Genomic DNA, 13,386 nt, shown 5'->3' with positions numbered 1-13,386 from the left:
GTCTGAGCTTCTTGAATTTCTATGCCAGGAGCTGCATAAAGTCATCCAACAGAAATGGAGGAGAGACAAGACATGTGAAAGCTGTCATCGAAAATCAGGGTTATTCCACCAAATATTGATGTCTGAACTTTTCTCAAGTTCCAACATTTGTATTGTATTGTTTAGAAATTTAATATGAACTTGTTTTCTTGCATTATTTGAGGTCTTCATCTTTTTGTTATTTTGACCATGTGTCATGTTCTGTAAATACATGCTCTAAATAACAATATTTTTATTTGAAATTTGGGAAGAATGTTGTCAGTAGTTTAGAGAATAAAACAAAAATGTTCATTTTACTCAAACGCATACCTATAAATGGTAAAATCAGAGAAAGTGATCATTTTGCAGTGGTCTCTTATTTTTTTCCAGAGTTCTGTTAGCTTAGCTCTGTTTTTAGACTGAAAATAGCCACAGTAATATTACAAATCTCCTCTGTTTTCTGTTTGGCTTGTGTTGTCAAGATCTGTTCGGAATCATCCAAACAATGTCAGTACTGTCACAGTGTAGTCTGAACTATGGATCAACAAACGGCAACTTGGCACAGATAATAACATCACATATTAACTTTATACCTTCATAAGCCTCATAATCTAACTCACCCATGTAGAAGAAACACTGCAATTTCAGTAACTATTCTTTTCATTTATATCTGTGTTCAGTGGTGAAAACAACAACAGTACTTCTAGTTCTTATCCCTTTATCGCTTTCTTTGACTCTAAAAGTTGTTTCTTAGTGTTTCTCATCTCATTTGGTCAATTTCTGACGCTTTGGTCAAAGGCTTATTATTGGTGTCTTCAACATGGAAGAGTGACTCACTACTCCCTCTAGTGGTCATGCAAATCCATCAAATTGTTGGTTTTAATAGTTTCAGCTCATATCGGTACAATCCAATACATTAGCTCCTTTGGCACAGTTTCAAAACTCTTTTGATTGATTGATTGATTGATTGATGTATTTATTTCAAACATGAATGTCAAACAGAAGAAAATAAATTAACAAAACACTTAAACATAAGACATATAATACATATTCGAAAAGGAGTGAGAAGTACAACTTATAAACTCCCACCCCTTCTCCTTATATAATTAATAACAGCAATAACTTTCCTAGTCTAAGCAGATCTATACACTATGCCATAATATGACTGACACTTACTAGTAAATAATTAGGTTTCTGGCTTTATGTTATTATGAACAAATATAATATGATTTACATAAACACATAATACAATGACACATATATGTAAATCCATATTCATACACAGATCTATACACACATATACACCTACATATATACACACACACATACACACCTATACATACATATACACACACTTACCACATACTTGTACATCTTTAGAACACCCAGTCATCCCCAACACCTCCCTTATCCCTGTACCTCTGAAAAATTGTGTCTTTGTACCTCTTTTTAAATTCTTTCATGCTTGGACATGCTTTAACTCTATATTAAATCTGTTCCACAGTCTCACCCCGCTGACAGAAACACAAAAACCCTTCCTAGTCGTGCGTATTAAGGGAATTTTAAAGTTAATTTTCCCCCCGTAAATCATAACCCCCCTCATGAATACTGAATAATTTCTGTATATTTGTTGGTAAAAGATTATTTTTAGGTTTGTACATTATTTGAGCTGTTTGATAGTCCACAATCTCTGTGAACTTGAGTAATTTTAACTGTAAGAATAATGACTCTGTGTGTTCCTGGTAGCCAACATTAATTTTTTTCAAATAAAAATTCTAATGAATATTTAAGGTTACGATATGAAAATAGAATTACTACATGTATAAGCATTTTTAACCTCCTAAGACCCAGGAAATGTCAGCAAAGTACAAGCCTTTTTTTTGGTTTTTATTAAATAAGTGCCTATATTGGAAACATCATGATGCAACAGTTTTTTTCAGATGCAGTTTTTAAAATTTTTATGGAATCTCCTTTGTGGTGGACAGTTTTCTTTTTTTTTGGTATAAAGTTGTGAAACTTGTGCACAAATGTGGACAGAAAACCCGTAGCTGGGTCTTAGGAGGATAAAGACTGAATAATAACTGTGGACTCGTTTCTGTGGTTTTAGTGAGAAGCCTCATTTTTTAACAGTGTTTAAATCCTTATCAGATGAGTGTTAATATGCTGTTCTGGTGGATATACTGTGACGGTCATGAGGATGCAGTCCATGTAACTGACACGGTCAAGCATTGACATTGCCTTCATTTGATTCAGAGGGATTTGAAATTCACAGCCATTTTCCTGGATCTCTGCACCGTATCCTGGTCAAAAAGGTCATCAGCCGAACTGGGAATGCTTCTCAGCGCGTATTTCATTCCACTGCTTCGTTATCCACCCACCATCACCCTCTTTTCTCCTCCTCCTCCTCTTCCGCCTCCTCCTCCCTTCAGCCTGACCCCCCCCCCCCCCCCCCCCCCCCCCACCACCCTTACAGTTCAGCTGAAAGGTCCAACAGGAACTAATAATACACTGGAGTCACTCTGCCTTGGTCGAGTCAAGGATATGTAAATATGCCTCCCTTTCTCCTGTGGGCAACTTCCTGATTTCTGGCATAGGGCAAAGTCAGTGAAAGGAGGAAAAGGAGTGCAGTCGGCATGGCAACGCAGCCCAGCCTGGCCGTTTGCATGGTTTTAACCCGGGTGTAAAATGCAAATGTTATTCCCCATGAGTAGCTTAACATAAGCTGCTCCCACTCGCTTCTCTTAATTTCGTGTTTCTTCCTGAGTAATGCACAAAGTCTCTGGGTGGTTCAGTGCTGTTTACTGCACACACAGAGAACACAACAATGCACAGTTATTTTCATTAGGATTTTTTTTTTTTTTAAATGATGTTATATTCTTATGTCTGTGTTGATGCTGGCTCATCTATGTAGCTCTAAATGTTGTGTATCTGAAATAAGTTAGTATAAAATATGCATAAAGCTACAGCTCTGGGACAAATTAAAAGACCACTGGTTTTACTATTTATAGCCGTAAAATGAACATACTTGTTTATTCAAGACACTACTGAGGACATGTCTTCTAAATTCCAAATAAGACTAGAGGAGCACTTGGAGAGCACAGTTACATGTTAAACAATATGTAGAGGAAAATGCACAGTTTTCTTATGTTTGGCTTTCCGCTGGTCTTTTATATTGGATGCTTTACTTGTGTCACTCCAAAAATGTAAGCAGCTCAGCCTTGTTTGAAGGGTTGTGAACATCTGTCTTCCTCTAGACCACATTGTTGAGGTTTTCAATAGGGTTCAGGTCTGGACATTTGGAGTGGTCTCTTAATTTTTCCCAGAGTTGTACGATTACAAAACATATTTCTCTTATACAAAGAAAGTCTTACATTTTATAATAATAATAATTAATAATAATAATAATAATAATAATAATAATGATAAATTTATTTATAAGCACCTTTCAAGACACCCAAGGACATTGTACAACAGGGGTGTCAGTGTGTACAACAGATGCAGCCAAAGGTTCCATTCCAGCCCATGGGATGAATTTACAAAGTGCAAAAATTCCACAGTCAAGGCTGTCGAACTCATTTTATTTTAGTTCAGGTTCCACATACAGACCAATATGATCTACAGTAAAATAATAGCATAATAACCTACAAAAAATAATAACGCCATATTTTCGTCTTGCTTTGATGTGAGAAAAATAATAGTACATTATGCCTATAAATGATACAAACTTACATTTTTTTTCTTTGTTTTTGTGCAAAAAATAACATTAAATTATGGAAATATTTACATTTGTAAACTATCCTGTAACAATAAAATGTGAATAACGTGAACAAATATGAACAGCCTGAAATGTCTGAAGAAAATTAATCACAGTTTGAACAATTTTCTGCGTGTTATTAAGTGTTTAGTGTCTTTGTAGATCCGATCCATGATGCACGTGTAGAAATGATAAGTTGAGGCCTAATATTGTTAAAATTGCACTTAATTTTCTTAGTTTTTTAAATTTAAATTTCAGTTTTTTCAGGTTATTCACATTTTTTTTTGGATAGCTTATTTTTTTACTTACATTTTTGCACTAAAACAAAGACAATAAGAAAAGCACTCGGAGAGCGGAGGTAAAAATTTGGAGTTGTCATTATTTATAGGTTATTATGCTATTATTTTACTGGTCCAGCACACTGGAGATCAAATCGGGCTGAATGTGGCCCCTGAAAGAAAATGAGTTTGAGACCCCTGCTGTACAACAAGATAAAACAGACAATGCATAAAATACAAAGAAATAAACAAATAGATAAAAGAATAATTACGATATATAGAAATGAAGATGTAAAATGGAGAGTAAAACTTATGGTAGGTAGGCTATTCTGAAAAGGTGAGTTTATACCATTTACACCATAAATTTATATAAATATCCTCTTGAGACCCAGCAACGCATTTTTGTCCTCTGTAGGGGTAAGAGTTTCACAGCTTTACTTGAAAAAAAACAACAAAACAAAATATAAAACGCTCCATATTAACATTCCATATTATTAGTATTATTATTTTAAATGCTGTTTCCAATCAACACATTTATTTGGAGGATATACTGGCACCAGCTTTATGGAGAGACATTTGTTTCTTTATTCATCAATCCAAAAGAATGGATTTGCAATTAAAAAGAATAGATTTGCAACCAAAAAAGAGATTTGAGAGCAAAAGGCAGTAAGTGGCAATCAAAAAAAAGATCTCTCCATACAACTTCTTTGTTTAGACACATCAATCCATATCCTAAGTTCATCTGCAACAAGTAAAAACACTTTAAGACAGTAATTTCATTTCTACCTGCTGGCCTTGTGCTGTCTTTAGTCTCCACGCTTCCTTCGTTTGCCATCACAACACTGAAAATAGCCTTCCTGTCTGTTAGCGAATTAAGTGAAAAGGTGTAGGCAACCTTTCTGCCTGATGTAAAATGCATTTTCCATACGTTTTGTCTTCTGATCTTCTTCTTCTAAGATAATGCTGCACATTAATGTCAGTGTTTCTGCAGAGAAGTAAACCCACACATTATGTACTCCTTAGTGGTGAGCATACAACCTCTCGAAATTAACAGAATATTTTACTGCTGGGTAATTAGCAAAACTTCTTAAAATAATCGTTCTATTTAAAAGCAATCACGGCACACTTGAATTTCTCTTTGTGCAATCCTCAGTGATCTCAGTAGGTGTCCTTTCACTAATCATGCTGTTCATTAACACCAAACAGGGGTGGCATAAAGAACAAAACACCAGAAATAACAGAGAGATATAATATGGTAATTCTGTAATATTCTTTTTTTTTTTTTAGGTTCCTGCTGTTTTATTGGGATTTTTAGTAATATTGTGCTTGATTAAAACCACAGAGATGACTGTTAAAACATACAGTACATATAATTGGTACAGACTTTTAATTCATAAGGTGATTTAGCAGACGCTGCTCTTCCACTACATGAAAATGCGGAAATTTCAGTATTTAGACATTGTAGTAAACATTGCGCAACCTAAATTTGTAAATGTCTGCTTGCGTTTTGAAGATGACATGAATTGCTGTCTGTGAACAAAGTCCTCATTTGTTTTTTTTCCCCTTTGTTTGTGGAACAAAAGAAATAATTTTCATGCAGCACCGATGGGTTTGTTAAAAACCGGACAGATCTTTATTGGGTTGTTAATAACAGTGACAGCTGTTTTGACAACAAACATTACAAAATCTGTTCCTTTATTGTTGTATTAAAAGACATGTCAGAGTGCTTTGTGTGCTGAATGATCCCCAAGGAATTTGGTTGTTGCACTCAAATCTGATGGCGTATTGGATGGAGCTGTTAAAGTGGGGTTTTGGTGGGAAAGAACTGAACCTTTTCTCTGTGATGGCAGGTGCGAAAAAGCTGGCGAGTAAGGCGGCTCTGTGGTACGTCCCTTGCTCCCTGAAGAACGTTGAAAAGATCATGGAAGTGCCGCCCATCAAGGTAAATGAAAACTCGGATGCTCTGATCTTATTAGTGAGAGGTTTGGCATTTATGCTGCTGTATGTTCCTTTGGACTGTGTCTGACTCTTATCTCATACATGCAGTATCAGAAATGGCATGAGTAGATCAATTCAGGAGAGGCCATGAGGTCTGAATGAAAAACTGATTCATAGTTGTCTCATTTATCTTCAAGCTGTAATATGTAAGATGTAAGACAGAGATTTCAAACTCATTTTCTTTCAGGAGCCACTTTAAGCCCAATTTTATCTGAACTGGGCTGGACCAGTAAAATAATAACATAATAGCCTATAAATAATGACAACTCCAAATTTTTCTCTTCGTTTCAGTGCAGAAAACTCCCATTAAATTATGAAAATATTCACAAACTATTCAAAGAAAATAGATGTGAATAACCTGAAAAAAATGAAATATCTTAAGAAAAAATAAGTGCAATTTTAACAATATTATGCCTCAACTTATCATTTATACATGTGCATTAAGGATCAGATCTATAAATTATGGAAGAGGATCAGGGCCTCTGAAAAAAAAAGGTCCAATACATATATATATATTTTTTTTTTATTATTATTCTGAGAAAAAAGTCAGAATTCTGAGATTAAAGTCAGAATTCTGACTTTTTTGTCAGAATTCTGACTTTTTTTCTCAGAATAATAATTTAAAAGAAAAATTGGACCTTTTTTCTTTTTTTTCTAATCCTCTTCTGTAATAAATATTGAGTAACAGGCAGAGTTTAGTTAAAATTACTCTTAATTTTCTTCAGACAGTTCAGGTTGTTCATATTTCTTCAGGTTATTCACATTTTATTGTTAAAAGATAGTTTGTAAATGTAATTATTTTCATAATTTAATGTTATTTTTTTGCAATATAACAAAGAGAAAAAATTGGAGTTGTCATTGTTTATAGACATAATGTAATATAATTTTTTTCACATTAAACAAGAATAAACTTTTGAGTCATTATTTACAGGTTATTATGATGTTTTTTTTACTTGACATCACAGTTGGTCTGTATGTGGAACATGAACGAGTTCGACATCCTTGACTCTTAATATCTTTAGTGTAAATTTTGCAATTTGCAAATTCATCTCATTAGCCACTAGATCTAAAAACGACTGGACTGATGTTATGAAAAAAACAACTTGCAAAAACAGACTCTCCAAGAACATTCTCCTGTCACTGCCCTTAACCCAGGTTTGGATGAATTTGATGAAGATCTGGATTTGGTTCTCGGGCACCTTCAGTGACAGCTCATTACTGCTGATCTGCTAAGTGCTAATGCTAGGTTCTATGTGTATTAGGATGGGTAAGATGCAGAACCCATATTTCCCTACGGGGATAATTAAGTTTGACCTTTAACCTTTTTCTGCTGAACACGTCTCTGCTTGATGGAAGAATACAGTTTATGTGTACCATATAAACAAATTTAACCGCAACGCACCATGTTTTGCCACGAGGGGTCTTTTAGTCAAAACAAAAACAAAAAAGATGACCATTGCTGTAAAAACATTTAGATGATGTGACTCAAACTGGAATCATAGTAAACAGATGAAATATTGAAGTTTTATTCACATAACTCATATACTGTGAACATAAAATATATGCCTTCATAATGCAGAAAATGCAGAAAAGGGTTAAAGATTAAACTTAATTATCCCTGTAGTGACATTTGGGCAATACACTTAGCACTGTTAGCAGTTAGTATTTAGCAGATTGCAGTGAGCTGCCACTGAAGGTGTTCATGGACCAACCCCATCACTACCCTGGTGCTGGACCCTGCCAGGAGAATTCACCTACATACACCAGTTTTGGATATCAAGGGAAATCAGAGGCCTTTCCTGTAAGGTGGAAGTGCAAACCACTATGCCATCACGCTGCCCAAAAGTCATTCTTTGGGGAATTTTCTATAAATAAACTACACTGTTGATGGATGCGTCCTCTTTCTGTGTCCGTGTAGCTGTGTGTTTACTTATTCTGTATCTGTCTTGTCTTTAGTACGCCAGTGCTGAGCAAGAGGAAGAAGGCAGGAAGCGCTATGAAGCCCAAAAGATGGAGAGAATGGAGACCAAAGCTAGGATTGAAGAGGCAGTGGCACCCCCAGCCAACCCAGGTGACATACTGAGATCCCTTTGAGATTCAAACATAGTGTACTCACCTTCTGAAATCACAACTAATGGACTTTTTGTATAATATTTTTTGTAGTTTAGCTTTAATTTTAGTTTGTGTGTCAAAATGAATGTCCTACATTTTTTTTCCATTGGGAAACAGGGAGTGATTTGTGTGATTTGATGTCAAAAGCAACCAAGTTTTTTGGATTATATTTTATTTCATCTGATAAAGTGAAAATGCTAAATACACTGGTCTACAAGGAACATGCTTCCAGAATAAAAGTAATGAAATTTTACCACATGAGAGTCACTGATAAAGAAAAATCAAGTAAAAAATGCTGGTTGGGTAAACTTTCCAAGATACAGTCTTGGGTCAAAATGTGAAATTCAAGAATTAACGAGAGAATGGGTTTGACTCAAAAGGAATATTTGTCTCAGAGCTGCAAGATCTACTTCAAAACACTGTCTGCACATTAGAATACATTCACTTTACAGGTTCTATTTAGTGGAAAATTTATAAAACTATTATATAAATGTACATAAACCAATATATATGTGTAATAACACTTAATCATATACCTTGAAAACATCAGCAAACCGGCACTTTTCTCATTTATTTTCCATTTAATCTTATTAAAATACGTAACATTTAGCACGTTTAATCTCTGAAGCAAATCATTTCTAAAAAATTGTAGACCAGTGATATTTTTAGAACAGTGCAAGCTCATAAACTCACACTGAAAACATGCATACACATTATTGCTTCATAAGGATTAGGGATGCACTGATACCACTTTTTTCCAGACCAAATAAGTAGCACAATAAGTACAAGCACTTACATTTGAGTACTTGCCGATACCGAGTACCAATATGAGTACTTAATAATATCATTACAATTCTTAGGTACTTTTGAAAATGTGTTTTATTGTCGTTGTCATTAGTCTGACTGGAACAAAGTGCTGCTACTGACATTTATTGTGTTGGAATGAGCGTTTCTCAATCAATCCACCAGAGGGCGCCGCTCTGAATTAACCATACTAGACAAATACCACGAAGAAAAGTACGTTTTTTGAGAAGAAGAAAGTCAGTAATAGCAAACATGGAGACAACAGAGGTAACACTAATGTGATACTAATGTTGATATTGATATTGATGAGGGTAGTTGTCATAAATATATCAGTAGTTTTTAGCTTAGCGGCTGACAGGCTGTTGTCGTCGTCGTCTGTCGTTGTCGTCGTCTGTCATTGTCGTCGTCTGTCATTGTCGTCGTCTGTCATTGTCATCTATTCCAAAAATTTCAATTGTCTTCTTCTCTGAAACTACAATGCCAATTGACTTCAAACTTGGTATACAGCTTCTTTATGATTATGTCAACAAAAGTTAGTGAAATTATTTCAATCCGGATCTGATTCTGGATTTGGTGCGACTTTGAAAAATTTCCCGATTATAACAGATAGGAAGTGGATTGATACAATAAATCAGTAAATGTCAATGATATCAAGTTGGAATTTGAATTTTTTACAGCTTTTAATTTGGCCGGTAAGCTACAGGGCCATTGGTCCTATTTTTCTCTAACTCACAGTCGCTCTTGGAAAAGATCTGCTCCCTCCATGGTTCCTGATGGTATTCTCCATTTAGGTACGCATCTGTGAGCACCTGGAAAACAGACAGAGGATGGACAGAATGCTCTGTCCGTATCCGTCTGTGTTTTTAACGTTTCTTTTGTCATCGTCATTTATTTTGAAAAATCTCCACGCTACTGACATTACTCCTCTGCCACGTACCTGCTGCACTTAACTGCAAATGTCACACTGCTGTAAGTGGTATCGGTGTGGTTGTATTTGAGTACTTTTATGACTACGAGTACAAGTACACACGCTGAGTATCGGACCTGATATCTGATACTGGTATTGGCATCGGTGCATCCCTAATGAGGATGTGAAGTACTGGTAGAAGTCTACGGAGAACAGAATCTGGAAAGGAAAACATGCTTTGGACGCTAAAAAAATACCTTTGCTTATTTACTATTTGAAAATTAGGGGTGTGTATTGGCAAGAATCTGGCAATACGATACAAATCACAATACTAGGATCACGATACAATATATCATGATATATCATGATACTATTAAAAAGGCCATTTTTTGTTTTTTTCTTTTTATTAAATAATTATTTTCTGGAAGAATTGAATTACACCACAAAATATGCACAAATAATAAAACACTTTTTAAAAATCAGAACAGGATCTAATAATAATAATAAAATAATAATAATAATAATAATAATAATAATAATAATAATAATAATAATAATAATAATAATAATAATAGCTTTATTTATATTGCACCTCTTAAAAACAAAGTTTACAAAGTGCTTTGAGAGACAAAGCAGAGGGCACAACAGCAGGATACAAGATGCAAGTAAAAACACTAAAACAAAAGTAACACAATGAGAGATGTGTACAACAAATGCAAAAACATGACACTTCGAATAAGTTAAGTGAATTGGAGTAGAGAGGGCAGGGATAACATAACATGATGCTGTCAAATCAATGCAAAAATGAAGAAATGAGATAAAGCAACATCATGTATGAGAATATAAATTAATAATCAAACAGGATAAAATTAAAATTAAAAATTAAAAAGTGACAAACATCATATAAAAGCAAGTCTATAAAAATGTGTTTTAAGAAGTGATTTAAAAGATGTCGAGCAGGCCGTTCCAAAGACGAGGGGCCCTGATGGAAAAGGCCCGGTCACCTTTAGATTTAAGCTTCGACTTTGGAACAGCCAGGAGCCCTCTGCCTGAGGATCTAAGGCTGCGTACTGGCTCGTAGTCAACTAGCATCTCAGTTATATAGCTAGGGGCCAGACCCATTTGGGCTTTAAAAGTGATCTGTAAAATCTTAAAATCAATTCTAAAACACACAGGGAGCCAATGGAGGGATGCCAGGATAGGGGTGATGTGATGCCGCCTGTTAAAACCAGTGAGATGCTATATCACAAAATTTTCCTGTTAAAACTTAAACTATATTTTACAGACATTACAGTTTAAGATCCTGTTCAAATGTTCATATTCTATTAGTTCATAACTAGCATCGTAATATTATTTTTGTGCAATCCCAACAAAGGAACTAACATCTGCCTCTCAAACAGTAAAAAGTGCTGTTAGGATGCATTACATAACCATTATTTAATAAAAGAGTGTTAAATAATAATAAATAAGATATAAACAATAACGAAAACCAAAAAACAAAAATTAACCTCCATAATATCTGCATTCGAACAAATACCTAAAAATATCAATACAGTACTTTTTAATATAAATACAGCATTGTGAAATGAAATATCATGATATATTGCAGAACCAATATTTTCTAACACCCCTAGTGAAAATATGTGTTCTCCTGTCTTAATCCTGACACTGTGAACTAATTCTGTACCATTACTTTCACATGTTTGCAGCAGATGAACCCAAAGGTATGTTCTGTCAGTAGGCATGCTGTTTGTGCTTCTCAGTGAATGGCTATAGGCAGGAAACTGAAGCTTCTTGTACGTTCTGTTTGCGCTGGCTTGAATGGGCAAAATTAACTGTAGCTATTTCTTCACTGCAGGCGTCATTTCAATCTGGTTATAAATTTTGTTGTCTGTGCTTTTGTATTTGTATTACAGAGCAGCACACAGTTGGCTTCAGTCAGTCCAGTCTGATCCACCTGGTGGGTCCTTCTGACTGCACACTACATGATTATGTTCACGGAGGTAAGTACAACTGCATGTTTTTAATTTCCAGAATGCAGAATGTTAAAACAGCAGGTGCACACAGTTTCATTTGAAATATGTCAACACGTTGCTGCAGAAAACCAAGTCTTTAAAACCTACTAAGCAGTATTTTTAATAGTAATGTTCAATGCAGCACCTTCAAAGTTCACTTGTTGTCCTATGGTTTTCAATATGCAACTTTATGCTGCAAACAAATGAGCTCAAATGATAAAAGTGTGTGTGATGATGAAAAATCCAGATGGTAAGTGCATGAACAGTGTGCCAACAAAGAGGGTTGCAGTTTGTCTTCTCTGTAAATCTCACCAGTGTGTCTGCAGTTTTTGTGTTAGATGCTATTATTCATCCATGCTCCACAAAAAAGCAAAAAATGGAGACATAATATGAGTTAAAACGTCAAGTGGAGATAAAGGTAACGGGGATGGAAGTAAAAGTGGACTGCTGTGGTTTTTGCAGTGATATTTAACTCGACTCCCTTGAGTTTTTAAAGGTTTTGGGAGGTCATTTTCTGCCGTTGTTTGACAGTGACAGTAGACAGACACAGGAAGTATATGGGAAAGAGAGTAAAGGAAATGTCATGCTACAAATGGTCCAGCTGGCAGAGAATTAAACTGGGCTCTCGATGCTCACGTCATTTGCTCTTATGTACTGTGGATCTGAACCAAGGGCTGAGGACCTTGGCTCTAAAATGAATCCAATGTGGAAGTGTCTTAAATTTGTGATCTCACTGATGACAGCTGGAATTCGCTCCAAAAAGTCCACGGTCCAGTAGATTTCCATTGGATTTCTCTCTAAAAATACAAAGAATAATTCTTTTCCAGGACAGTCTTAGGCCCGATCCCAATTCACCCCTTACCCCTACCCCTTGGCCCTTGCACTTGGCACTACCCCTTGCAATTCCATTTCAAGGGTTAGGGGTTGAAACATTCCCCTATAAAATGAGACAACCCCTTGAGACCTGTTGCATCATCAGCAGTCATCAATGGTGCTGTAAACAGATGCGACAACTTTGTTTCCGAAGGAATTCACCATACCGTCAGCAGCTGTAACCATCTCTGTTACGTGAGCTTTGGGCATCTTTTTGCAGCTATCAACCGCGAACCGCAGAAATGTGATCTATAACACATTGAAACGGCATTAAACGATTGATCAAATGATGAAGTTGTTTATGAAGAAAATATATACATTTGTGTGTTCCTTTTGTCACACTGCTGCACTTTCCTGCTGTGTTTGCCTCCATCTTCCTGCTGATTCGAACAGAATTATGTGAGATTTCTGAAACAGCCCTTCCCCTTAGCCCTTCCCCTCTGACTCACCGAGAATCGGGACACCCCTAACCCTTCACGTGAAAGCGCAAAATGGAGGGGTAGGGGTAAGGGGCAGGGCCAAGAGGTGAACTGGGACTGGGCTTTATTTATTTTACTTAGAACCTCTCATAAGTGATCTGGTGGTCCATCTTAAAATTTTTCCGCTGATAATTAGATCTCAGGGCAA

The 13,386-nt window shown here is 35.7% G+C and overlaps 1 protein-coding gene across 2 annotated transcripts in view; it reads left to right on the top strand.

The window, feature by feature from the left end:
* The window catches only part of acot7 (acyl-CoA thioesterase 7), a 139,595-nt gene that overhangs the window by 22,845 nt on the left and 103,364 nt on the right, over positions 1-13,386 (top strand). The window contains exons 4-7 of one of the 2 annotated variants that reach the window (XM_030139370.1): positions 5,901-5,992; positions 8,005-8,119; positions 11,581-11,595; positions 11,788-11,874. In XM_030139370.1, coding sequence (XP_029995230.1) covers positions 5,901-5,992; positions 8,005-8,119; positions 11,581-11,595; positions 11,788-11,874 — 309 coding nt within the window. The remainder of the gene's footprint in view (positions 1-5,900; positions 5,993-8,004; positions 8,120-11,580; positions 11,596-11,787; positions 11,875-13,386) is intronic. The other variant, XM_030139371.1, reaches the window with a different exon arrangement.

Source organism: Sphaeramia orbicularis, chromosome 7 (assembly GCF_902148855.1).
Source record: "Sphaeramia orbicularis chromosome 7, fSphaOr1.1, whole genome shotgun sequence".
Classification (NCBI taxonomy): Eukaryota; Metazoa; Chordata; class Actinopteri; order Kurtiformes; family Apogonidae; genus Sphaeramia; species Sphaeramia orbicularis.
This window is presented reverse-complemented; position numbering and strand designations above follow the sequence as displayed.